The sequence below is a fragment of the Corythoichthys intestinalis genome, chromosome 5, assembly GCF_030265065.1.
Source record: "Corythoichthys intestinalis isolate RoL2023-P3 chromosome 5, ASM3026506v1, whole genome shotgun sequence".
Taxonomy (NCBI): domain Eukaryota; kingdom Metazoa; phylum Chordata; class Actinopteri; order Syngnathiformes; family Syngnathidae; genus Corythoichthys; species Corythoichthys intestinalis.
Genome location: NC_080399.1, coordinates 30,678,510 through 30,706,506, shown reverse-complemented (window position 1 = coordinate 30,706,506; position 27,997 = coordinate 30,678,510). Strand labels below are relative to the sequence as shown.

The window sequence follows — 27,997 nt, the reverse complement described above, 5'->3', positions numbered from 1 at the left end:
AAACATTTTTACATTACCAAGACTGTAAAATAACAGTATATAAATGGCAACCCTGCTGCCAGCTCTTTACCGTTATTTTACACTGAATTTTTTTACAGTGTAGCCAACCCAATTCATAACCCTGACCTCAAACAAGACCCCATCAAGGACTAGCTAGTGGAAGCTAGCTAAAATGACACTAAGCACAAGAACTAAGCGAAAATTGCGAAAGTGCACATCTCGGAGATCTTTACGAATATGTTTATGTACACTGTAAAAAATTTCAGTGTAAAATAACGGTAAAGAGCTGGCAGCAGGGTTGCCATTTCCATACTGTTATTTTACAGTCTTGGTAATGTAAAAATGTTTCACAGTAATAGTCCGTTATCCAGAAAAACTGTTGATTCCTGTATTTATAGAAAATACAGTAAAAGTCCGTTAGCAGGATTGCCATTACCAGACTGTTATTTTACAGTCTTGGTAATGTAAAAATGTTTCACAATAATAGTCCGTAATAAAGAAAAACGGTTGATACCTGTATTTATAGAAAATACAGTAAAAGTCCGTTAGCAGGATTGCTATTACCAGACTTATTTTACCGTCTTGGTAATGTAAAAATATTTAACAGTAGTAGTATAATCCAGGAAAAACTGTATATTCCTGTATTACCAGAATTCACAGTAAAGAGCAGGCAACTGAGGAGCTATAGTATGCTGCGTTTTTAACGATATACTGTGTTTTAACGGTATTTGGGAAAATGACTACAGTCTATGAATGCATATATTTCAGTCTAGTACAGAAAAATAATGCTGATGTTAGGTGCGAAACAGAACAGGTTTTATTTCATCGTGTTGGCAGGCAGTGAAAACGGACAGGAAACAGAGAGATGGTGCAGTCAGGTCGTGTAGGTCAGGCTGAAGATCTGCCGAAATCGGGTCAAGCAGGACAGGTTGAGCTCAATGGAGTGCTGGCATAGTCTGGTCAAGCAAGACAGGCTGAGCAAGTTGATTGGGCTGGAACTCTGGCGTCGTCGGGTCAAGCAGGACAGGCTGGGTAGGAAGTGGTGATCGGTCAAGGACAAATCCCAAATTACCCCTAAACAATATACTACAATTGTCCAAACCTTTCCACCGGTGAGTCAAGCCATGTGGTAATGGCTGCTGCTGGCACATTTCATCTTTTAATTCTGCTGCTTACCGGCTGCCTCTCTGGTTATCTTTTGCCAATGCTTCCAGCTGCACAGGACTGCAAGTGTCAATAGCCAAACCAGGCTGCCATCTTCCTTTCCTGCTTTTATAGCTCTGGGTTGCTCATGGGTTGATTGGCCAATCTCTTCCAGCTGTGCATCGTTTCCATAGTGCTTGCATGTCGGTGATTTTCCAGTTCACGCCCTGGTTGTCTGCTCAATGCTTATTTGCTGGGTTTGACTTTACAATGCGTGAAAAATCCTTGTCCATAATACTCCCTTTCTTTGCATGGGTTCTTCAATATGAAGTAAGAGTTTGTAAAAAATAAATAAATAAATTGAAGCAAAAAAGCACCTGTCTTATTTACTCCAAATGTAAACATTGGTCTCATGTATGATGTGGGGACAAAGTTTGTCCCAGCCAGTGACGTTTCCACAGTAATTCACCGCCATACCACTAGATTGGTGTGGCTTTGTCTTTGTGTGGGTTTGGGGGACTCTTGTCGAATTCCTTTATTTTCCACCGGTCATTGACAGCAATGGCAATGGAGATGGAACGTGTGCATTTGCAGCTGCAGCTGAATAATATTAAACAACAAATGTTGTCAATACAAATGTTGAAGCGTAGGCGACACAGAAGTCGTTTGCGAATGTTTGAAAATGGTGTTGGTGTTGTTGTTGTGCTGAACCGGAAACAATGTTCTGACTTTTTGGAGGTGCACGTCAAGCTATGGCGTAGGTCGCCGTCACCGCTACACAGAAGCATAAATCAGTCTTCAGGGTAATGGAATACTACAATTTTTGGAGAAGGGCCAGTTTAGATCAGAGTGGGGATACAACAAGAAACATACAATATATGGGAAGAATAGAATGGAGGTGACACCAAATAATATAATAATATAACCTATTGGCCAGGGGTGGCCAACTCTGGTCCTCGAGAGCCGCAATCCAGCTTCAACACACCTGAATCAAATGATCAGCTCATCAGCACGCTCTGCAGTTGCCTGATAACAATCTTGATTATTTGAGTCAGGTGTTTTAAAGGAGGGAGACATGGAAAACATGCTGGATTGCGGCTCTCGAGGACCAGGGTTGGCCACTCTTGCTATAGGCCAACAAAACATCCAGTCTAGTGTTTGCGTTGATGTGATTGTGTTGTAGTCTGATGCTCAACTCCCATACATCATCCGCTACAGCTAACGCTAATGCATTTAGCTAATATTTGCAACATCAAAATTTAAAACTACTAACATTATCAAAACATAAACATAATACATTTATTAAATAAATAATAATATAAATAGAGAAATAATTAAAAATAAATGTTATCGTATTGTAACTCCACTGTTGGATACATATGAGACACTCTGATTTTGCCTTTTTAACCGCTCGCTGGCAAACACCTTTTATTTATTTCCCCAAAAAATTTTCTCATCTGCATCTTCTGCAAAACAATAGAAAACTGCCTTTTACTGGCACTCCAGACGAATAAACATCAATATTATATATCGCTATCCAGCAATCCTCTTAACTTTAGTTTAATATAAAATATTTTAGGTAATATGAGTAAGACTTAATTAACTTACTGTTTATAAATTAGTACACATAAATCTGAATATAAGTTGAAAAACAAGCACTGAATAGCAGCATATGTCATCTAAAGTCATCCTCTGAAGAGTCTCCAACATCCAAATTATGGGTAATTAGGTTCTCCAGGATTTGATGGCAAATTATTTTTTATTTTAATTTAAATTGGCAAAAAAAAAAAAAAAAAACAGTCTATATTGCCACAAAAGAAGTCAGATTTCTGACCATGCTCCAAATTTCCAGTCAAAACTGTTTCCCAAAAATACGGTAGTGTTATGTAATTGAAACATTAACATACCGTTTACAACATTTGTCTTGTTGCTTTAATGTTGGTAACCCACAATACATTGCTAATTACCCACAATGCATTGCTAACTACAGTAATTAACTGTTTAACACGGAAACGGTATTTTAGTGTTCAAAATCGGCCGTAAATTTACAGCAATTTTTTACAGTGTACCAACCCAAGCGCGTTATCGTTGGCGTTTTACTTTGACCTGTTTTAGGAGCATCGTTAGTGCTCTGTTGTGACATATGGCCAGACAATCCCTCGTCTTGCAAGCCGCAGACAGATACAATAAAAAAAATTTTAAAAACTATTATAGACATTCAATCACATTTCAGACAACAGCCTAAAGATCATTAAAGACATGGTCATGACTAATTTGACAGGGAACTGAATGTTACAGAATGTGGCGATGAGGTTTGGATGTGTAGACAGCACCTGGAGAAAGGTCCATAGAAGCTCACAGGTTGGAGATTACCCCGGAACAGAGGAAGAGAATGAAAATTATATGAGCAAAATAACAGCATTTGAGGCCCAACAAGTGTTAAGCCCCCGAAACACACATGATTGTAAGTCTATGATTGTAAATGTGTCTATCAGGCAGGCACACAGCAGTGGAAAGAATGACAACAGCCGTAATTCATCTCCGTGAAATTACATGAGGGTGCGGTGCACTCACCTGGATTGCAGGTGCGTACAAGCAAGACGTTTAATTAAGAAAGCAAAGCATGCACATAAGAAACTAGTGTCAATTTAATTTTAACATCCCGCAAGTTGATGAACATGTACCTCCAGGCTTGTTTAGAATCTTTCTCTCGTTTTCACACACACACACGCACAGGCACACACCCACATACTACACTAACCACAAACAACACTCAAACGCACGCGCACGAAACGCAGTCATGTGTTCTCACAATGAAGGTGGCTAAAGAGGGCTAATCATGAATTGACGTGTTTTTATTTACAAAATGGCAGTGAGTTCGTCATTATTGTGTCACCGCCACAAATATAATACAAATATTTTCTTCTCAGAGCAAACATTCAGTCTGTCGATGTGGTCAAAAAAACAACAAATGCTTTATTATAAATTACAATTACTGTAATCAAATAAATTCTGCGTGTTAATTTCGTCATTCCTGTCCAATCTGCGATTACTAAAGACATGCAGTGCCGTGACTAGAAATTTGCCAATATGGTTCATCCGCACGCAATGACAAAAAAAAAAAAAAAAAAAAAAAATCACAAGCCACTATGCAAGCAACTATGCTCTATCCATCGGTTTAGTAAAGGTGCTATACACCTGGCAGCAGCCAGACATAATCTTGAGGAGGATTTTGTCATTGAAGGATCTCTGGAAATGACAGTTTCAAACCAAAATGGATCACTTCGTGTATCTTTTTAAGCTCATGGCCTCTTTTTTTTTTTTTTTTACATTTTTGTAGCTATTCTCATGATAGGCCTGTATTCAAGTGAACCTGGCTTTGGGGGCTAAAATGTCATAATATTCTCAGGTGTACAGTACTAGCAAACCAACGGCAAGCCAGAACTGCCGTTGTGCTCCAGTCACATGAAATAATCATTTTATCACCCACCAATATACATGCTTCACATTTTGTTGAAATCAGATGACATCTATAAGGACCTCTGAAAATGGCCAAAATCAAGCTACAAGCAGCATTTTTAAAAAATGATTCCTGGTAATGAGACATCAAGTACCTGCTTCGAACCCCAGATTCCTGCATATTTCCAGGCATAGCCTCTTGAGACATTTTTGCGAGTCTATATACGATAGATGTATGTGCCTCCAATTCCATATTGTCCAGGGGCTTCAGAAGTGATTTTTTAAAGAAGCTAAATTGTCCAAAATGTTTATGTAATATTAATTTATAATAATTGTGTCGTATAAGTCACGGAACTGCAACATTTTTTTTACTGACCACAATTCACATTAACAACAAGGGAGCAACACTTCCCCTTAAAGGCTCATGACTTCCTCCTACAAAAAGTCCAGGTAGTCAATAACATGAGACTAACATCAATCTATGTACATTAAGAGCTTGTCCTCTGTCCAGTGTTGGGACACACAGTAGTTCTTCCCTCGTAATCCTCAGGTACAACAGTCCCGGTCGGGTTGGCAAAAAAGGAGCGGGTGGGACGTTAGGGAGGTTGAGGGTTCGGAGTATGAAGAGGAAGAGGAGGAAGTGGATGCCGGATCGGTGGTGGTGAGCAGGGGCGGGTAAGGGCTCATCTTGTCAATGTTGACGTAGGTTGTGTTGAGCAGGACGTAGTGTTCGCCGCTGAAGCTGGAAAAAATAGCAGCAATGCTGGACACCAGGTCGGAGAAGGACGGGCGACGTTCTGGATTCGGGTGCCAGCACTCCACCATCACAGTGTAGCTGCGAGGAAGATGGTAGGGTTCAAGTGAGATTAGGAAAAAAATGGTCAGTGTGAAAGGGGTTGAACAGAGATCATGCAGGGATTAAAACTAAAACTGGTGCTCCAAACCAAAATATTAGACTTCCTATGTATTTTTGGCCATGGCTAATTGGGAATTTTTTTGTGGGTCTACTCATAACAAAAACATTCATCAAGTTTTATATTGCCAAGTGAGACTTACCTTTGAGGCTAAATTGAATAAAATAAGCAGGGGTTGGAATGTTTGAAACCCTTCAATTGATGGTTACACCTGAACAAGTTTTACTTTTACCACCACGCTTTTAAGTAGGAGTGTCAAATTCGTTCGTGGGCCACATTCACGGCAATTAGATCTCAAGAAGGCTGGACCGGTATATTCTTGGCCTAATTAGTTTTATAAATGGCGTAAAACACAGACAAGGCTGAAAAAGCAGTTTCTGCTCTTGTGCCACTCTTTAAAATAAACTGCTGTATTTTAAGCCAAAAGACCTGTTGTGTTTGATAGAATAATATGTCTATATGCTGCCATAGCAGTTTCATGGCGCATTAAGCCCCTGAACTATTTTTAATTCATCAACAACAATTGGGACACAATCATGAAATGGAATGAAATTTATTGGCTGTTTTATACTTTTTTAACGAATAAAAACCTAAAAAGTGGGGCGTGCAACATTATTCAGCCCCCTTGCATTAATAGTTTGTAGCGCTACCTTTTCAATTCAATTCAATTTATTCACACACATTTATATTTACAAAGTGTACATCATATCATAGTGCTGAGCAAAGATTATTATTTTTCTGCAATTACAGCTGTAAATCGCTTGGGTATGTCTCTATCAGTTTTGCCCATCGAGAGACTGAAATTCTTGCCCATTCTTCCCAGCAAAACAGCTCGAGCTCAGTGAGGTTGGATGGAGAGCGTTTGTGAAAAGCAGTCTGCAACTCTGCCCACAGATTCTCGATTGGATTCAGGTCTGAACTTTGAATTGGCCATTCTAACACCTGGATATGCTTATTTGTGAACCATTCCATTGTAGATTTGGCTTTGTGTTTTGGATCATTGTCCTGTTGGAATATAAATCTCCGTCCCAGTCTCAGGTCTTTTGCAGACTTCAACAGGTTTTCTTCCAGTATGGTCCCGTATTTGGCTCAATTCATCTTCCCATCAATTTTAACCATCTTCCCTGTACCTGCTGAAGACAAGCAGGCCAAAACCATGAGGCTGCCACCACCATGTTGGCAGTGGGGATGGTGTGTTCAGGGTGATGAGCTGTGTTGCTTTTAGGCCAAACATATTGTTTTGTATCGTGGCCAAAAAGTTCAACTTTGTTTTATCTGACCAGAGCACCTTCTTCCACATGTTTGGCGTGTCTCCCAGGTGGCTTGTGGCAAACTTTAAAAGAGACATTTTATGGATATCTTTGAGAAAGGGTTTTTTCTTGCCACTCTTCCTTAAAAGCCAGATTTGTGCAGTGTACGACTGATTGTTGTCCTATGGACAGACTCTCCCACCTCAGCTGTAGGTCTCTGCAGTTCATCTAGAGTGATCATAGGCCTATTGGCTGCATCTCTGATCAGTTTTCTTCTTGTTCGAGGTGAAAGTTTAGAGGGACGGCCGGATCTTGGTAGATTTCCAGTGGTCTGATACTACTTTCATTTCAATATGATTGCTTGCACAGTGCTCCTTGAGATGTTTGGTCTTCATGATGCTCTCTGCACTTTAAACAATTTTCACATTTCTAAAGGTGGCCTTTCAAACAATCCCACATGTTTCTTTCTACAATGTTGTGTAATATCTGGTTGGGAACGTCAGTGTTTTAGCTGCCCAGTGATCATTTTGGTTGGTAATAACTTGTGGACGAAAGGTCAAACTGGATTCTCCTTGATAAATCTGAACATGTTCAGGGGTGGTCTTCCAGTGGTACACTTACCTATGACACTGGAAGTGGCCAACTAGATTTTTGGGACATTGAGTTTGTCCATGGAATGTTACAGTTGAAACAAACCTTTAAAGGGAAGGTCATACTTAGCTTATTTTTATATCCACACCAACATTTTTAGGGGTTGGTCATCCAAAAGTACCACCTAACTCCACTTTACAGTACTACCTACATTCTTTGGCAATGTTGTGAAGAATTTGACCTGCCATTTGTGGATGTTTAAGTGGTCCATTGACTGTTAAATCACATTGATAATGGATTAAAAGCAAATGTATTGTAAATAAAGTGCAGTATTTACCAGGTTCCCCCTTAATGTGTTGAGAAACATTGCTCATCATATCATGACTGAAGCAGATCCCAAACATATGCTTTTTGAAAGAGAAGCTAAGGTACATTGAAAATCTCTACTGGCTTTGACACATTTCCTGATCGATGGGCCTTCCTGATGACAGCGGCTGGAATGCTGCCGCAATGGGCGCTAAGCAACGACTCCAGATAAGGAAAAACTCAGAGGATAAGAACGCCGGCATCCGATTTCCAGGAGGAGGAGGGGAAAAGGTAGCTTTGGCCCACAGTCGTCATGTCACATTAGGTTCATTTTGTGTGTTTTTGCTTGTCTGCCTTTCATTCACTCATGCTCACAAAGCAGCAATTAAACACTTGATGTCTTCACAGCATGATGTTTTGGCCTTGAGAAAACTATAATTTACTCAGTAAGAAGGTAAAAATGAAATTGTAATTAACCCACAGCAAATCTTGCAGCAAATTAAAGGTCTTGATGAGATACAGTATATTTATATTGCTAGTATGATTATGAAATAACCAGCACGTTTGATGAATTTAAAAAATTGTAATCTTTTTCCCTTATAACTTAAAAACTTCAGTATTATCCTTCGTCATATTTCCCATCTTTTATTTTATTTATTTATCTTTTTTACTTTCATGAATTCCTGGTCACGCCAGCGAGTGAAAGCCGGGCCAGTGTTTATTCTGTATATCCTGGTAGCCTTCCTTTTTTTCCTCCTCGGACAAAACTTTTTGTCTCTTTTGTTGCTCTGCCATCTTTGCAGAACTTGCGCGAAAGGATTTGCATCGACTTCCATCTTTATAATGAATGGGGAAAGGGTAAGTGACGTAAGCCGTAAAGCAGTCAGCACATTTGTATTTTTTTTTGCGTGGTAGGGTTCCTGCCACCATCCTCAAAGTTAATTAGTGCCTGTGAAAGTGATACAGACCCCTTCACGATATGAAAGAGGTGTCATTCAATTAGTTGTGAGTCGACATACAGTGGTGCAAATAAGTATTTAGTCAACCACCAATTGTGCAAATTCTCCTACTGGAAAAGATTAGAGAGGCCTGTAATTGTCAACATGGGTAAACCTCAACCATGACAGACAGAATGTGGAAAAAAACCCAGAAAATCACATTGTTTGATTTTTAAAGAATTTATTTCCAAATTAGAGTGGAAAATAAGTATTTGGTCACCTACAAACAAGCAAGATTCCATTCCCAACAAGCAAGACTCCACTATGGCCAAGACCAAAGAGCTGTCGAAGGACACCAGACACAAAATTGTAGACCTGCACCAGGCTGGGAAGACTGAATATGCAATAGGTAAAACGCGTGGTGTAAAGAAATCAACTCTGGGAGCAATTATTAGAAAATGGAAGACATACAAGACCACTGATAATCTCCCTCGATCTGGGGCTCCATGCAAGATCTCACCCCGTGGTGTCAAAATGATAACAAGAACGGTGAGCAAAAATCCTAGAACCACACGGGGGGACCTAGTCAATGACCTACAGAGAGCTGGGACCACAGTAACAAAGGTTACTATCAGTAACACAATGTGCTGCCAGGGACTCAGATCCTGCACTGCCAGACTTGTCCCCTTGCTGAAGAAAGTACACGTCCAGGCTTGTCTGCGGTTCACTACAGAGCATTTGGATGATCCAGAAGAGGACTGGGAGAATGTGTTATGGTCAGATGAAACCAAAATAGAACTTTTTTGGTAGAAGCACAGGTTCTCGTGTTTGGAGGAGAAAGAATACTGAATTGCATCCGAAGAACACCATATACACTGTAAAGCATGGGGGTGGAAACATCATGCTTTGGGGCTGTTTTTCTGCAACGGGACCAGGACGACTGATCTGTGTAAAGGCAAGAATGAATGGGGCCATGTATCAAGAGATTTTGAGTGAAAATCTCCTTTCATCAGCAAGGTCATTGAAGATGAGACGTGGCTGGGTCTTTCAGCATGACAATGATCCCAAACACACAGCCAGGGCAACAAAGGAGTGGCTTCGTAAGAAGCATTTCAAGGTCCTGGAGTGGCCTAGCCAGTCTCCGGATCTCAACCCCATAGAAAATCTGTGGAGGGAGTTGAAAGTCCGTGTTGCCCAACGACAGCCCCAAAACATCACTGCTCTAGAAGAGATCTGCAAGCAGGAATGGGCCAAAAATACCAGCAACAGTGTGTGAAAAGTTTGTGAAGAGTAACAGAAAACTTTTGGCCTCCGTTACTGCTAACAAATGGTACATAAAAAAAGTATTGAGATGAACTTTTGGTATTGACCAAATCTACCATGATTTGCAAATAAATTCTTTAAAAATCAAACAATGTGATTTTCTGTTTTTTTTTTTCTTCCACATTCTGTCTATCATGGTTGAGGTTTACCCATGTTGCCTCTCTAATATTTTCAAGTGGGACAACTTGCACAATTAGTGGTTGACTAAATACTTATTTGCCCCACTGTATTACCACAAATATGATAAAAATAGTTTATAAAGGTTGAAAAGTTACCTAGTGCTGCTTTAACGTAACTTCAATCCATTTGTAGTTTTTCAAATTGCAAATGGATTTTCAAACTAAAATTGCCTTCCACCCTCTGATCTGCCCCCCCAAAAATAATACATTATTACTTTTAAAAGTGTTTCCTTACCCACAATTGTTTTGTCGATATCACCAAATTTGTGCGTATATGAAAACAGATAAAAGAGGTGAGCGGAATGACACTTACAGGGCGTCGGGGCAGAACTCAGGCTGTAGCAAACGACGTCCCTGCAGGAGGAACACGGTGATGTCAAAGGAGTTGACATCAGAATAAGGCGGTGCCCCACGGGTCATCAGTTCCCAAAGCAACACACCAAATGACCACTGAAGAGAAAATGAAAACCGGTGACATTAGATGATTTTTTTCATAATGTGTTGTATACCTTGACTTATGAGCTTACTTAGTTCCATGATCAGGCATATATCTCAATTTACTGGTATATGATCATTTGCAAAATGATTAAAAAAAAAAAAGAAACAATTGGCGATGCATGGAAAATCTAAGTTGAGGCATTCATAAGTCAATGTTTTACTGTATTTTTGTCTTTATGAGTTTTTTGGTACCACGTCTGACTTGGCGGTGAACTTGTGTGTCTGTAGACTCTCCAGTGCCATCCACTTGACAGGCAGCTTGACGCCACTTTTGTTGTGGACGCTGTAGTACTCTTTGTCATAGACATCGCGCGCAAGCCCGAAGTCAGCCACCTTAACTGTGTAGCTCTCGTCCAACCTGTAAACACAAAAGCAAAGGGAATCAACCCATTATGTCAAAATCTTCTTCCACTAATGAGCAAGGAACAGACATTTATCAGAAGTAATTCCGTGGACTCACATGCAGTTCCTGGCTGCAAGGTCCCTGTGGACAAACTTCTTGCTGGCGAGGTACTCCATCCCTCTGGCAACCTGGAGTCCAAAGCCCATCAGGTCTTTCACTGTTGGGTTCTGTGGGGGGCAAAAAAAACAACAAAGAGTGATGTCAAAGGACTAGTAATAATAAGGTTACTTCCAAACTTTTCGAGATTTTCAGTGTTCGGATACGTTTACATTTATTTATTTTATTTTTGTTCTTTCCAAATTTAATATAAACAAACTGTCTATTGAAATTTTCATATTTTGTATTTCCATTTTAGTACAACTTGATGCCTTGAAATACAAGTGAAATGACTTGGACGGTTTTTAAATTAAGAGCTGTGGATTGGCTGATCTCTCTCAGTTTGCAGGCAAAAAAACAAAAAAAACAAAAAACAAAGACAAATTGAGATTTGAGCATTGTCTGGTGGCAGTGAAGTCGAAAGAACTCATTTAACAATAAGCAGCAGTTTGGCAGAGAGTGGACAATTCTTCAAATTGTGACCCTCTCCATCATGTCTGCGCCCACCAGATGGAGCAGCACAATGTCCAGAAATTTGAGCAAAAAAATTAAGAAAAATGCTGAATATCTTATACATTTTTACAAAGTATAAGATATTCAGCAGTTTTCTCAAGTAACTCCCACAATAAACAGAAGCTTATTGTAAAAGTATTAAGATTTGAAGAAAAGCAAAATGCATGTAGCTAGCCAGATGGAGCAGAAGACCCCACTGTTAATCTTACGTGGCCCTCGTCGCGAATGAAGTTGCGCAGGTCTCCGTGCTTCATGTAGGGCAGAACCATGAGTGGCGAGCCCTCGGGTGGCAGGCAGATGCCTAGCAGCGACAGGACATTGGCGTGGCTAAAGTCCTTCATAATAATGCCCTCCTTCAGGAATTGGGTCACTTCGTCCAAGTCTGTGATGCCTTTGGAGGGGGGTGAAAAAATATGATACTGAGAGTGCTTTTAGAAAAATGTATGAAATCACCCTACTCGATTTTGCCAGTTGTGGTAAGAGAAGGCAAGGAATGAGTGATATTCTTTTACCATTTTATTATCTGAAATATCTCACCTTCACACCGTCCGATGTAAACACATTTCAGCTCTAATGTTAAAGCTCTGCTTTTCCAATTTAGCACACGCTCATAAGAAAGTGAGCCATCAGTATGAAATTGTTGTACTGTAGGTCCTGTTTGTTCGCTAAATGGGTGTAATAGCGACCGGAAGAACCCACCACGTGGAATAAGAAGGCAACAAAGGGATGAAAATCAAAAGGTTGAGGTCCCAGGGGACAGGACCTCATCATAGCCCACCCACTCACTGTCATCTTTACTAGATTAAAATCCTCACCAGGCCACACAAATTCATCCCTTTCAAGAATAGAAATAAAGTGACAGTCCAGTAACATGATTGCTATGTCATACTTTATTTGATTTGAAACATTTCTTTGGAAATGGTTAGCTATGGAACATTGGTCACTGTTGACCGCTACCATTATAAATTATTAAAGAATTATAAATGTTACAATTTGGGTTTATTTTGTCAGGAATGTTACATGGAGTCGTAATATTAATACAATTGAGAAAATTAATGATGAATAAGTAAGTATTTACGACAACAACAAAAATTAAAGTTTTTAACTATTTTAAAAAGTAACGTATTTTTCGGACTATAAGTCGCAGTTTTTTTTTCATAGTTTGGCTGGGGGTGCGACTTATACTAAGGAGCGACTTATGTGTGAAGTTATTAACATATTCGGATATCATTTCACATGCTATTTTGGTGTTTTGGAGTGACAGTGATGGTTTGGTAAACTTGTTAGCATGTTCTTTATGCTATAGTTATCTGAACTCTAACTCTAACTCTTAATAGCTATGGCCACGTTCGCGTTCTGCCTTTGGCAATGTGTGTTCAATTGATTTCTCTCACAAGAAAATCAGCCGTGGGTCCGTCTTCAGGCAAAAGAAAGAAACTGCGGTGCTGTCAAAAATCGTCGTATTTCGAGCATGTCGTTGGATGTGGAAACAAATGGCGAGTCAAATTTAACGTCGGATGTCAAAAAGCGTGTGTCGAAGCGATCGTATGTCGAGGTACCCCTGTATATTAACTTTTTTAAAAAAATTAAAATGTTATCTAAAAAAATGAAGTTTAGGGAAAAAAATAACATTTTTAAAATGAATACAGTACTTTTAAAAAAACATAAAAGACAACAATGTCACTTACGGTTCAAAGACTTGATGGCACAGTGTTGGTTCTGGCCATCTGGCTCTAGCAAAGTTCCGTGGAAGACGCATCCGAAGTGACCTATGGGAATACATCATTTTTTAGCAACCTCTATTTACATCATTTTTAATTTCTCCATAAGTTTGATGTTGTCTATTGACATATTACATGTTTGTACACCTTCAAAGACCACATAAGACTGATTGACTGCCGGTGTAACTCAACACCAGGCTTTATTCATTAACACCCCCACTCAATGAATTATAGCTGCAGTTTGTGGGCATAAGAGTTCTCAGAGGTGGTGGGAATGAAATGAGCGCGACGTTCCCCTATCACGCTGTCGCAGATGGTCGAGAGTGTCGGGTTGCGAGCGCCGCAGGAATTAGTCGCGGTGAAAACGCGCTGAAAATTGGAGGCTCCTTTTCCTTCACGGAGTAATCTCAAAGCAAAGGAGGGGTGAGGGGACGGCCAATTGGGGTGAATTTGATCCACGGACGGCCATCTTTGTGCTTACGCTAACAGTTAACTACTGCTTACCTCTGCCGATGACTTGGTTGAGGTGCAGCAGGAGTCTTTCCCGTACAATCACCACGTGCTGGACCTCTCTCAGCAACTCTGGATGCAGACTGGATAGGTCAATGTGAACGGGCGCCATCAGAAGTGGCGACACTAGTTCGCCATCCATCCCCAACCCGCGGGCCAGTACCCCCAGCCTGGGCGACAGTGGCTCTCTGCCTGACCCGTACAGAACAGGGGCCGCACGGCATGTCTCTGGACGCTCCATGCCCTGGTCTAAGGGGTCAACAAGCATTGAAACATGCAGGAATGAGTCACCACCATCAACTTAGGTGCTCTACATTTTAGCCAGAACAACTAGAATTGCTTTGGACCACAATTAGCTACAGTAGAGCTAGATCAAACAGACGTGTTGGCGCAAGTCTAAATGATGTCATATTTGTGTTTAGGGATCTCTGTTGTGTTCATGAGTCCTAAAGGGGTTACAGCCAGGAAGTGTGGTTGTGCTATTCACTAATAAGCTAAGGTCATGTTCTTACACACCAGGTAGACAGATGAGATCATTGTAGTCCTCAGGGAAAGGGGCGCTGTAATTTCACGCCAAGGAAGAACCTTCAGTTGCCTCGAAGGTTTTTATCATTTTAAAATATTTCATTGCATTTCATTGGATTAAAGGGTCGTGCAATTTAATTTGCTAATTTGTGAAAGAATTTTGGTCATTTGCAACCAGGTGTTACACCTACAAAAAGCGTATTAGTTGTTAGTGGTTGATTAAAGATTTAAGCAATAGACAACACCTAGAATAAATGACCTTCAATACAGTTGCACAAAGCATTTATGTACACAAATCGCACATTTCTTAGACCTATGATAATGGAGAAAATAATGGCAAACTCAAAAGTAAATTACTTAGAAGTATAGCCGTTGTATGACAAACTTGATGTCAGTCATACCACGCAAGTGTGAAACATGAACGCTAATACACTCAAAAAAAGTCAAAAGTAGCTACAAAAGTAGGCACACACTCTTTATAGTGTACCTGTACCTGTTTAATCTTTCGCGTTCTCCTTTCCACTTATGAGATTCAGTCGAAGCCCGCTTCACTTCATGAGTCCATTAAAGCAAGGGTCTCTAACCTATTCCACAAATGCCCGTTGTTGGTGCAGGATTTTATTCCAACCAAAGAAAGTGACACCTTTTCACCAATTAGGTGTATTACAAGCACAACTGCAGTTAGGTGCTGCTTGTTTCAGCAGAAACCTCATTGGTTCAACTGTCTGTGCTGGATCCGTTCGAACAAAACCAGGCCCCACAGCAGGCCTTTCGGATCGGTTTGGAAACCCTTGCATTAAGCTTAAAAATGAAATTTTGTGTCTTCTCACCTTATTCAACAAGGTTCTTTCGACTGAACTGCATATAATAATAGTGTTTTCTATCCCTTTAAATATTTTTTGTCAACAAATGTGATGATAGTCGATGTTCAATGACTGCCATAAACGTCCAATCTATTTAAACTGAGAGAGCTGGCAGTGTTCAGCCATGATCTAATTGCCTAAAAAGCTATACAGTACACGGGCAAAGCAAGGAATTCTGAATGGCAATATATTTTGACATCTGTAACATTGCGTCAACAGCAATTGTAATGACTGACAATCAAAAGAGCAATAGGGCGTGAAAAGTGTGTAAGCAGCGCAGGAGCCGAAAGCAGGAAGCTCCCACATACCCTCCAGCAGCGTACTTCTGTAATCCACAGACTCGTGAGACACCATTTCATTAGTGGGACTGACGCTCCTGGCGCTAGCAAGCCTGTCCAGGTGCTGGATATCACCACGGCTGTCGTACCACACCTCAGACAGATCTACGGAAGATGATGGTCGTGAGCCATCGAGACGAGAAGCAGGACAGGAGGAAAAGTAGCAGGATAGCCAGGAAAGATGGAGAAAAAACAGCAGATATTATGAGCCGCATCATGCACCCAGCACAAAAAATGTCTTTTTGTGTCACGTCATTGGATGCTAAGCTGGCAGGAAGCAATCTATCGCTATGTGGCCTTGGTGGACGCCGCCATCAAAAATCAGTTTGGGTGGGGGATCACGTATAAGAAAACAGCAATGTGACCTTGGTGGAGGTCCCGGTGACTCACCATCAATGCGTTTGTTTCTGCGCCACATGAGCAGCGAGGCCAGCATCAACAGTAGCAGGCTGACCAGCACACAGCCCACCACCAGGCCCGTATAGTCCTGTTCCTGTGCCAAAGTCACCTTGCCAAGGTGACGGATGGAGTCAGCCTGCCGCCACTGGAACACATTAATGTACGTGATTTCATAACATATACTACCATACCCACTACCATAGTCGGGGCACAGTGCGCCCTCAAAAGGCTTTTGCCGCCCCCCAATCACAGCACAAAGCTGTGAAACCATATCGTTTTGTTGTGTTTTTTTTTTTTCTTCTTCTTTAACACATAACAGCTTGAGTACAAATTAATACACATTTCAGCCAGACCTTTTGAATTGTTTAACTCTGTAATATAATTTGAAGATGCTTCTGGATGTGGCACCTCGTAGCACAATGGTTATATTTTGGTCCTGGTTTCGCATCCCGCTGTTGATGCTTTACAATTTTATTTTTAAAACATGGTTCACAAATTTTTGCAGCTGATCTGGGATCGTAAACCTGGCCTACACATGACGAATGACATGATAATTACAAGTGAATGGAGAATAGCATATGGTAATTCAAAATTTCAGAATAGGCTAATAATTATTGTACCCCCCCAAGGATTTCGTATTACAATACAACTATGTAAACAATATATATGAAAAATAAATAAATTGCACCTTAAAATAAATAAATTCCACCTTAAAAAAATTCACCGTTACCCCATCGGTAACCACCCACACACCACCCGTTTGAGCTCAATATTGTCACCTGTGCACCCTACAGTCAGTCATAATCAACTGCTACCATGGGCAAGACCAGAAAGCTTTCGAAAGACACCAGAGAAAAACTGTTGAGCTCCACAAAGCTGGAAGTGGCTATGGGACAATTTGAAAGCAGCTTGGTGAGAATAAATCAACAGTTGCAGCAATTGTTAGAAAATGGAAAAGGCTAAACATGACTGATAATTACCTCGGACTGGGGCTCCATGTAAAATCTCTCATTGTGGGGCATCACTCATGGTGAGAAAAGTGAGGACTCAGCCTAGAACTACACGGCAGGAGCTGGTCAATGATCTGAAGAGAGCAGGATGCACAGTTTCAAAGGCTACTGTCAGTAGAACACTACGGTGCAATGGTTTGAAATCATGCATTGCTCAGAAGGTTTCCATGTTGAAGCAAGTACATGTGAAGGCCCGACTGAAGATTGCCAGGGACCATCTGAAAGATACAGAGGTGTCACGGGAAAAAGTCATATGGTCAGATGAGACCAAAGCAGAACTTTTTGGTGCAAACTTTACTCGTTGTGTGTGGAGGAAAAAGAAAGATGAGTACAATCCAAAGAACACCATCCCCACTGTGAAGTATCGGGGTGGAAACCTCATGCTTTGGGGCTGCTTTTCGGCAAAGGGGACAGGACGACTGTACTGTATAAAGCAGAGGATGAATGGTGAAATGTATCGTCAGATTATGAGCCACAACCTCCCTCCCTCAGTCAGACTTGAAAATGAGTCATTGCTGGTCTTCCAACATGAGAATGATCCGAAGCACACAGCCAAGTTGACCAAGGAGTGGCTGTGCCAAAAGCATAACAAGGTTCTGGAGTGGCCAAGCCAGTCTCCAGACCTCAGTCCAATAGAAAATCTTTGGATGGAACTTAAGCCCCCGAAACCTTACAGATCTAGGAAGATTTGTGTGGTGAAATGGGCCAAAATCCCTGTTTCCATCTGTGAAAACCTGGTGAACTACAGAAAGCGTCTCACTCTGTAATTGCAAGCAAAGGCTTCTGCACTCAATATTAGCACTGATTTTCTCAGGGGTACAAATATTTATGAAATCCATTAAATTACAAATGAATTATAATAAAAAAATCATACAATGTAAGTTCCGGATTTTTTTATATCACGTTTCTATAAGTGGAAATGCATCTATGATTGAGATTGCAGACATCTATTTATTTTTTAAGTGGGTGAACTTGCATAATCACAAGGGGCGCAAATACATCTGCGCCTTACTTACAGGATAACTGTAATTGAATGAGTTTTATCAATACTTTTTATTGTGTTATGATTTTCAAAAACGCGACATTGAACAGAGTAGAATAAAATAAATTCTATTAACACATGCATATAACAACACATAGTAGTTCAATTTAGTTTGAATTAATGGTTCATATGTAACACTTTTATCTGAGTGCCACTAAGGTTTAATCCCGTTGAGCCATGCGGCAGTATAGGCACACATATGAACGCACATGAATGCATGCAGTTATCTGAGGTCAGATTACATCAGTGATATTGCCTCTGCTTTTATTAAGTTTAGTGGTTATGAGGTTACCACTTTGACTTCAGAGTGCGTGTGTGTGTGTGGTGGGGGAGGTGAGTGCGTGTGGGTGTGCGTGTGATAATATGCGTGCGATCGTAGCTAAAGGATATTAGCCTGGAGATAAATAAAAGTCCTTTGATAACGCTAGGAGCACTTCCTGTAAAAAGTCTGCTTTTGTCAGCTTTGTGCTAACTGTTCACTTTTTAGATGCCATGTTTTGCTCAACAACAACATTCACAGATAATAACCCACCCTATTAAATACAGTAAAAGTTGTTAAAAACGTTTTTTTAAAAAATATTTTTACAAGTGGTCATTTGAAAGAAACATCTATTCCTTCTTAATAGTGAAGTCTAAAAGGTCCTTTACTACTTTTGGGAATTTTATATACTAACACGTGAACATACGTATTTGTCCACTCTTGATGCCAGAAGCCCACCATATTGCAAGACTCATTACTGCCACCAACAGGATCGGAGGAAAACACATTCGACTGTTATACAGTATATTATCAACTTTACAAGCACGGTTATTATTTTCCAGTAATAAGCAGTTTTGGGAATAACGCCGTTGTAAATAACGCCGTTACATAAGGGCGTTATTTTTTCAGTAACGGGGTAATCTAACAAATTATTTTTTTCGCCGTTACAACGCCGTTACCGTTACTGACGGTCAAAAGCGGTGAGTTACTTACTCTGAATAAAATGAAGAAACTACCAGCCGTAGCGAGTCTACTCTGCTCTGTTTGTCATCCAAGACTTGGGGTGCGTTCAGGTTTGAGAATAGCGCACGTACTTCTTATGACTCCAGGCTGTTTGTCCTTGCTCATTCAATTAGACAATGCTTTCCAAAGCTTGCTAACGTTTCTATGTTTGCTACACCTAAATGCTAGCCTCGTTTCCATCCCCCACTGTCAACCAGCAAAGATGCTGCTTCCAACTTGAGGACGGCAGACGCTTTGAGGGTGACGGGAGGAGTAGGGGGATGAGGCTAGCTGAATGCACCCCCTGGATAGATGCGATGGAAGTGATTGTGATTGGCTGAGGGTTAGAGTCATGTGTCATGGTAAGCCAATCCGAGCCGGTGTTTTCACTCACAACCCGGAACAGCGCGTACGGCAAACACACACGCAAAACAGATGCAGAGGGATATGATGGCAGAGCATTCAGACGAAAATGTGTTCTTTACGAGGTGGAGATATAAACACTATTTCAAGTTTGTCAAAATTAAAGGAAAAAAGGTACATGTAAAGTGTAATTTATGTCCCGGGGCAAAGCTTTTGTCGACATCTGTGGTAAGCAATTCAAATCTGCTGAAGCACCTAACAACTGCACACGCTACCACGAAGCCAGTGGCTAAAAAACTGTTTATTTTTGTTGCACTTCCAGTGTAGGATAAATCTGTTGCTGGTGAGGTGCAATGAATATTACAAGGTTCTATATCACAACTACCTGTCTGTTCTTCTCTATTCAACTGACTCGAATACTGCTCAGAAAATTTCAAATTGTTTGACATACAACAACTTCTTTTTAAATTAACGGAAATAGTTACTTTCCCTGGTAACTAGTTACTTTTACTATAGAGTAATTCACTTACTAACTTAGTTACTTTTTGGAAGAAGTAGTGAGTAACTATAACTAATTACTTTTTTAAAGTAACGTGCCCAACACTGGTAATAAGTAATCACACCTACTTTTTCAAATGTCAAATATTTTCAGATTGGAAATATTTCATCACCTTAATGTCACGGTTGCAAAAGGCAAGAGCATACCTCCATAAATCATCTTCCATGGGAAAGCATTTTCTATGTCTGTTGTGAGAAGCTCTAATCTCATGAAACATCTCGGAACGGCACACGCCACTACATGCATCTACAGTATGTGGGTTGTCTGGAAGATAGGCGACACTTTTGTTGTTTTGTTGTTTACACGATATTGCAATAAAAACACTTCTCGCTGTTGAAACATTTAGTAGTGAATAAAATAATTGAATGAGGGCCTACAGCATGTTTGTAAACTAGTACTGATTTCAGGACTAATAAACATAAGAGATGGCGATGCGTGATTGTTTTAACTTTGATTTCTCATTTTAAATCTATGTTAATACCTTTGCTCTTACATTTCTGGTACAGGTGCCTGCCTCTTTTTACCAACAGGACATGTAAGAAGAGATTTACGTGTCTCCGTCATCTTTACAGTATTGACTCAGGCATTCCTTTACTGTTCTGCCTGCTTTTTACAGATAGGTGGAGATGTTAAATGTGATGAGTGAAAGCTCTTCGGCATGTGGTACTCTCACAATAAAAGTCCAGCATTGAACGAGGCTGGCGCGTATCACTGTGGAAACCAGCAGCTTGAGGGGGGGAACACTAGACTCATCTCTAGCAGAACGCAAATCTGAATTTTCTCATCCCATCAAACGATTACTTTCCAACTGCTCTGACTATTGCCATCTTGTGGAAATTACTGCATCTAAATCCACTGGATGATGTTTGATGATGTCCTAAATGTGCTTTTCTCACCTCCACCTGCAGCTCCTTGGCGGGGGCCGCCTGTAGCTCATTGGGCACAGTACATTCTAGCGTGTTGCCCACCAGCGTGAGGGTCTCGCAGCTGCGGTTAGACACTGTCAGCACCTGGCACTTCATGGCTTCCCGGTCCATGCGGTCACCCTGCCGGACAGATAGCATTAGAACTTTGCTGCAAAGCAAAACAGCAGCACTTTGCCAGGCATGCGAATAGTGAAGTCAAGCAGTACAGCTGGTCAATGTATTTATTAATTTACAACAAACAAATGATACAAGTCTATTTTGATGAAAATTATTTCATAAAACTATAAAAACTATATATAAAAAAAATCAGTTTTAAAATTTGTTCTAATAAAATACTTCAATTTCATTTTCAAATTTCATTTTTTAAAAATTCTTTGATTTTAACTAATTATTCAAAATATAACTACATTCAAATGTGAATTATTATTAATAAATTACCAAATTATATATAAGTTAATTATTTATATTTGTTACATGAATTCATTATGTGTATAAAAACAGTTTGGTAAAAAAAAAAAAAAAAAAGAAAAAAAAGTGGCGATCAATTTCTAGTGGGGTAGGATCAAACGTACCTGGAGCCTAAGTGAGGAAAAGCTGTTGATAATTGGTCGATTTTTGACACTTGCCCAATCTACATTTAATTACAAGTACATACTAAACATTCCAGATAGTATTTGCATCAACTTTTTAAAGTGACCCAAGTAAAAGTCTCAATGAATTATCACCCTGGAGACTGCTCTTATTATAGTCTGGCGACAAAACACCAGTCGTTCTTTGCTCATTTACACTTTTTTTCTCACTTGTTTTCGTTATGCCATCCACACACATGCACAGATGCACATACGCACACACGTACACATTAATAGTCGCATGCTTGTTTGAGTGCAGCAAAAGGCAATAAAAAGAATGATCACATTCCTCGCGTGACAGCTCAGGATTTCCAGATTTGACACAGAGTGGATGCTCGCACCTGTTGCCGCACTCATATACACACACATGCACACACAAAAGTGCACACATACTCGATATTTACAATTTTTCTTGCATGTGAAAAAACTTAGCATTCAAACAATTGTTTATTATTATAAATAGTAAAAAATATGTATAAAGTATGCTATGTAATAGAATTAATATTGTAGTAATTAATATTATTTTAGAACAAGTTATTTTATCCAATAAAGGCTTCAATAATCTACAATAAATAAATAAATAAATAATGTCCCAAAAATAGCAGATAGAATGACCAGAAAATAATTCCCTCTCGCCCCCCAAAAATCACAAGCTATCACATAAAGAATATTTACAGGGGTCGACAATATAAATCAGGGGTCCCCAAACTTTTTCCTGTGAGGGCCGGGGTCAGTTTGTAACAGAAAAAGTGTGACGATTGCAGGAGTGCCTAAATGTAAAAATGTATTGTTTTTCAGAAAGCCACAATCAAATAACCCTTTCTCGATTCTTCACGGAACAAAAGTAAATAAAATAAAAATAATCATATAATATAATAATAATAAATAATAATAACACTATTAATTAAATAGATAATAACTAAATAACCCTCCCTGAGTTCTTCACAGAAAAAGACCAGGAAATAAATAACACTATTGCGAAAAAAAAAAAAAAAATTCAAAATGCTCTCTGGTATTGTTCAGGGAGCCGGACCAAATGTGGAGGCGGGCCATATCCTGCCCGATGGCCGTAGTTAAGGGACCCCTGATATAAATGACCACGTGGCCCAGACATATCTTCAAAATCGTCAGGGCCACCCAAATGCTCCAACCACTAGCACGGTGGGGCCAGTAAAAATAATATGTTGATTTAAAACAAACAAAAACAATCTTATTTCACATTAATTCCCAGTGGTTTCCTGTTTTGATGATGTTACGCTACCCCGATCAAAGACAACCTTACAGTCGATGCAACCAACCGTTGCTCTCTGTGGGGCGTAAACACACCTTGCTTGCTCACTTGCTACCGCGTGAACGTGCACAACCTACCCACCTAACGTTATACTACAAGACGAAACTCAATACCCAACTAATGTTATAATACAGGATGACATGTTTCTGAAACCCCCAGCACCTGGCCAGGCACCAGGGAAAAGAGACCACTCGAGAAAGAGAATGTCACCGGAGGAGTTGAGGGAAAGCAAAATCCAATATGACGAGAAAAGGGAGCGAAAGTTTCAGCCCCAGTGGCAAGACCGCTGGAATTGGCTCGGCTACGATGAGACAAAAAACGGGGTTTACTGTGAGGTGTGTAGATTAATGCCCACATATGCAGACAAGTAAGTCAGAGAAAAGTGAACAAGTATGAAACTTATGGTATGAACATAACATTTCATAATTAATCCGGGTGACTACGGAGAAAATAATATTGTCTTAAAGATGGCCTAGCTTGAAAATCCTTAGCCTTAATTAATTAGTCATCTCTTTGACTTCTAAATTATTGCCACGACAAGCGAGCTGGGGGAGACTTTCAGAGAGCGGTAAAGGGAAGAAAGGAAATCTTTGCCCAGGCACGGGGCTCTGCTGCGGGCCTGCCTCCCACTGAAGCTCCCAAGCATTTTTTCCCCCCCTGAAAACATCAGGGCACAAAAATCAGCCAACTGAGGAGGAGACGGAGGAAAAATTGGCTATACTGGAGTGATTATGGAATGATAATGGTTGTGATAATGGAATAGGATTACTTGCACTAGATTCATGTTTTTGCACCGGTTTGCTGAACTTTTCATTAAAAGCCCCCCCCTCCCCCAAAAAAAATAATGATATTCAAGCAAATTGTACTTTTTTGTGATTAATGGGATCAATAACTGACATGTTGACCTGGGCCAGTGGTTTTGATAATGGGGCGAATGAATTTTCCTTATTGTCTATCCCTGAATTATTAAAATATTTAATAAATGTACCGAAAAAACAGCCAATTTAAAAATCTTGACAAAAGAATACATTTAAAATGTACCAAATAAATAACATCTTTCCAGCTGTCGTCATGACAACTTTGTTACAGGTCTCAAATTTTAAATAAAGTGTCACAGTGCCAAATGCCAGGAGGATCTCCCGTGAAGCGACATGTGAGCGTTCCTTCACGTCACTCACAGCTGGCGTGTGTTTATCCATGCATTTATGTGGGTCAAGTGCAGAGGTGGCAAAAGTACTCACAAACAACTGTACTTAACTGGAAAGTACAGATAAATGTGGGGGGAAAAGAGACTTCGTTAGAGGTTGAATCATTGATTTAATTCCAGTACGAAAGCGAAGAAAAGGCTACTATTTTTTTTCTAACAACTACAAATCCAAGTGCAAAAGGCAAGCAATTTGAGGCCGCGTTACATGGTAACGAGCTTACGCAATAATGCAAAAGTGGCGTTTTGAAGTTATTTCACATTTCGCGTTTAGACGCAAGAGTACATGAAACTTCCAATGTGTAGGTGGCAGCACACACACAAAAAAAAGAAAGAAAAAGAAAGAAAGCAAAGGAATGCATTGCTTCCGTATCCTAACTCCCGCAGCTGACGGAGCGTACCAAGTCTTTCAATAACAGAGGGGTGTCCCAACACCTTCCCTTCTGCTGTTTCGTCTTTCATCCTGGTGAAATAACAACATGGCAACGCGTATAAGGCTGTAATTAGAGTAGTGAATAGTTGGCTAGATGAACACAGGTAGGTCGTGTACAAGGTTGCTTCTTACAGACATACTTTTATACACTGTCAGACTGTCTGCGTGCACTGACGTCGTCAGTATCTTCATCCCCTTCACTGATAAATATGTTGGAGCATTATCGTCACCTGTTCCGGAGTACGTAAGTCCGTTGTCACCCAAAATTCACTTTTGCATTGTCAATAGAGTACTGCACGAATGCTATTTTTAGACCGTGACGTCACTATCGTAACACGGAAGTGGGACATTATTGACACGCCCTCGCATACAAGCCATGTTATTTCTGCTTGTTTTCTCCGGTAATCTTTCAAAAAAGAACCTGCCGATCAAACACTGCTGCTATGGAACTCGTAGAAACGACTCTAGACATTACGACATATAAAGAACGTTTTCTTCATACGTTTCCCGAAACCAAAAACTTGGAGGAAAAAATGTGAAGAATGGATCGACTTGCGTGGACGTCCAAAAGACCAGTTTAACGCCAGCAAGGTAAAGCCATTCACATTTCATATGCAGTAAACATTTTGTTGGGACCATGGTCCTTCAGAGGGCGAAGAAGTGAGGCATTTTGATATTTTTACTTATTTTTTAGCGTGGCGTTTTGCTGTGCTTCTTCTGTCTGACAATGAATGACCTAAAAAAATTAAAATGGTATCTGACTGCCGCTGTTACCTTTTCTCTTGTGAAAAACAACTTTAGTAAGAGTGAAATGTAAATAAATTATAGAATTAAGATTTGTTATTAATGAAAAAATTAAAGGTATTCGTTGGCTGTCACCGAGTAGCATTTGCGATTGCTGCACAAAAAAAGCAAATTTCCCCCAAGAACGGTCAGAGACGTAAGACAACCAGAGGATATAATACATAAGACAGACAGGGCATATGGTGGTAAAGAATAGATTGGTGAAACAGGAGTATGTCATTGTCAGTGGCGTAAGGCAATGCACACAAGAAAAAGGTGTTGGTAAAAAAGATAACTCTGGATCAGATCAGCTCACCTTTTTAGCCCTCACCACTTAAGCCATATCTTTAACTTAATATTAGTCTGTTCTTCCACATCTTTACAAGTGAATTTGGCACCAGGGACATCTTTTTCGGACAGAATTGGTAGGTTTAGCTAAGTAAACATCTCGTTCGTACACTATTTTCATTCATTTACTACTGTAAATATTCATTCAAAAACATCGTGTAGGTCTCTCTAACAAAACAAAAGACAACTGTATCCATAACCCAATATTTATGGCCGTGATTATAAATGCAATACTTTCACAAAGTCATATAAATGGAGTTATCTGACAATAATCCTCAGTGGCTTATATGTGTGTGCTCGTATGTAATAGCTGGCAGTAAACAGATGATGCTAAATGAGAACGCAATTAAACCTTATCAGAAGCAGTTTGGTTTATGTGAAGTTCAGCTAAAAAAGTGGTCTTCATTAAAGGGGTAAAAGGAGAAGGGGGAAGTGGATTTAACAAGAGGGCCAAGGTCATGCAAGGAATTAAAAAATAAAAAAATAAAAATAATAAAGATTTTTGAGCACAGCTGTCATGGCCTGTGGTCAGTTTAGTTTAAAAAAACAAACAAACAAACAAACAAAAAAAAAAAAACAAACTTAGTTTTCATTGTGTTAACACGATGACATTGTCAAGCTCTTTGACCTTGAAGTGACAACAATATGCTCACAGACATATAGGTTGGGCCGCCGAGACGGGACAAATAAACGATGGGAAACAGACTTAACTTCCTGTTTTTCTTTCTGTATTGTTTCCTTCCCGGCGTGACCCAAACTGGCGTGCATGTGGGAATGTGCATGAGTATGCATGCAAAGGCAGCCACAGTATTGACACATTTGGCCAGCTTGTAAAGCTCATGGTAAATTCACAAAGTTGATTCTGCATCCACATGCAGTGAAGATTTTTTTTTAATATCATATCAATTATAATATTTCTAATAAAATTATTCTACAGTCTAGTGGGTTGTTGGTCTTTCGACAGCATGTGCTACACAATAAATAGACAAAAACTTTTGGAGTCTTTGAAGAATCACTGGAAAATGGGCAACTTCGGCCTAAAGTGGTAACCTCAGGCCAAAATGGTCAACGTCCTGTATATTTTAGGGCATGGCATCTTGGGTCTTTTTTGTGGCTCGTCCCATAATACTAAACATGCCTATAAAACCTCTTGTTGCTAAGGAAAGTTTTTTTCCGAGGCTGAATCTTCACATTTTACAGCAAGGATCCGTTAAAGTGCGTACGACAGGAGAAAAAAAAAGTCTTAAATAGCATTATTATGTGAATTAGAATCATTTTGAGACGATTCGACTGCATACAACAATTTGGCAAAGCGCAGATGACGAGAAATTAGTCTTTTAATCTGCCGGTTAGCCACACCTGCCATTATAGGGCTCTAGCATCCTCAACAGGTGGATGACGTCGGCAGGAGAATGGTTTAATCTGTTTTACTTTTCAGCCCATTGAGGGTGAATTATTCAGAATGAGGAAAATGGGATGAAGAGAGCCGCAAAATGCCATTGTTTCAGTCTCTCTACTCCAATATTTTTACAGGATATTCTTTTTATCGAAGTATTTTTCCCCAATTGCTAAATATATGGTATAGCCATGACAAATCTTGTGCTAAATGGAATATGTAATAATAAAAATGCATTTATTCAGGACAACATGGCAAAATGTCTCCATAATGGTCAAAACTGTCCACTTCACATTTACTGTCGCACCTCCCGAACAATATTTTATGCCACCATAGTTAGTCGGGCTTTTGTCATTTCCCTGCCCCGGCTTTGGAGAATGTAAACAAACCAAGAGTCGTGACAGCTAGCCGACATGCTAACCCGAACCGAGTGATGTTTCAAAGTCTTGGAAGCGGAAAATCACACATAACTAGTCTGGATCATTTCACATGACGGTGGGGTTGTCGATTGTCTTCGCCGATCGGCAACCTGCCCGGTGGCGAGCAAGTTAGAGCTCGTCGTTCGACGGTTTGTTTGGGGGGAAGCAGCTGGATAATACCGCCGGACAAACTGGCCGACATTGGAGGAGCGTGTAGCTGCCAAATGGTCAACACGAATATGGCAAAATAATGCTTTACTACACGGCAAAGACGTAAATAGCGGGAGAGTCATAGGAGAGCGGCTGCAGTTGTTGTCCAGCTAACATGACAGAATGTGTCTAAGGAGAACTTTTCTACATGCCCATCCATGATCAAATGTAAGTAAATAGTCCTTTATTTAAAGAAAGTATATAGTGTTTACTTTGTAATCGCTGTATTCGCTGCTATTTTTAACACAAAGTTGTCATTTCTGATCGGGTGGAAAATTTTTACAGAACACCGGGCACATGAAGAGAGCAATGAGCCGAGTATAGTGCTCTCCCTGTGGGGCGATGTGCGACAAGTCGCCGGTCGTCGACCGAGTGGACAAGGAGCATGTCAGCCACAAAATGCAAGCCACCTACGTATTAAAATGATCCCAGT

General features: G+C 40.1%; 1 protein-coding gene across 3 annotated transcripts in view; it reads right to left on the bottom strand.

Moving 5' to 3' along the window:
- Nucleotides 1–3,980: 3,980 nt before the first annotated feature.
- The window catches only part of met (MET proto-oncogene, receptor tyrosine kinase), a 99,864-nt gene continuing 75,847 nt past the window's right edge, over nt 3,981–27,997 (bottom strand). Inside the window, exons 13-22 of one of the 3 annotated variants that reach the window (XM_057836279.1) lie at nt 20,822–20,971; nt 15,961–16,114; nt 15,541–15,675; nt 13,839–14,093; nt 13,302–13,382; nt 11,823–12,004; nt 11,062–11,171; nt 10,794–10,959; nt 10,417–10,553; nt 3,981–5,437 (exon numbers count right to left, since the gene is read on the bottom strand). In XM_057836279.1, the coding sequence (XP_057692262.1) occupies nt 5,149–5,437; nt 10,417–10,553; nt 10,794–10,959; nt 11,062–11,171; nt 11,823–12,004; nt 13,302–13,382; nt 13,839–14,093; nt 15,541–15,675; nt 15,961–16,114; nt 20,822–20,971 (1,659 nt within the window). In that variant the 3' untranslated portion in view covers nt 3,981–5,148. The remainder of the gene's footprint in view (nt 5,438–10,416; nt 10,554–10,793; nt 10,960–11,061; nt 11,172–11,822; nt 12,005–13,301; nt 13,383–13,838; nt 14,094–15,540; nt 15,676–15,960; nt 16,115–20,821; nt 20,972–27,997) is intronic. The other 2 variants (XM_057836280.1, XM_057836281.1) reach the window with 2 other exon arrangements.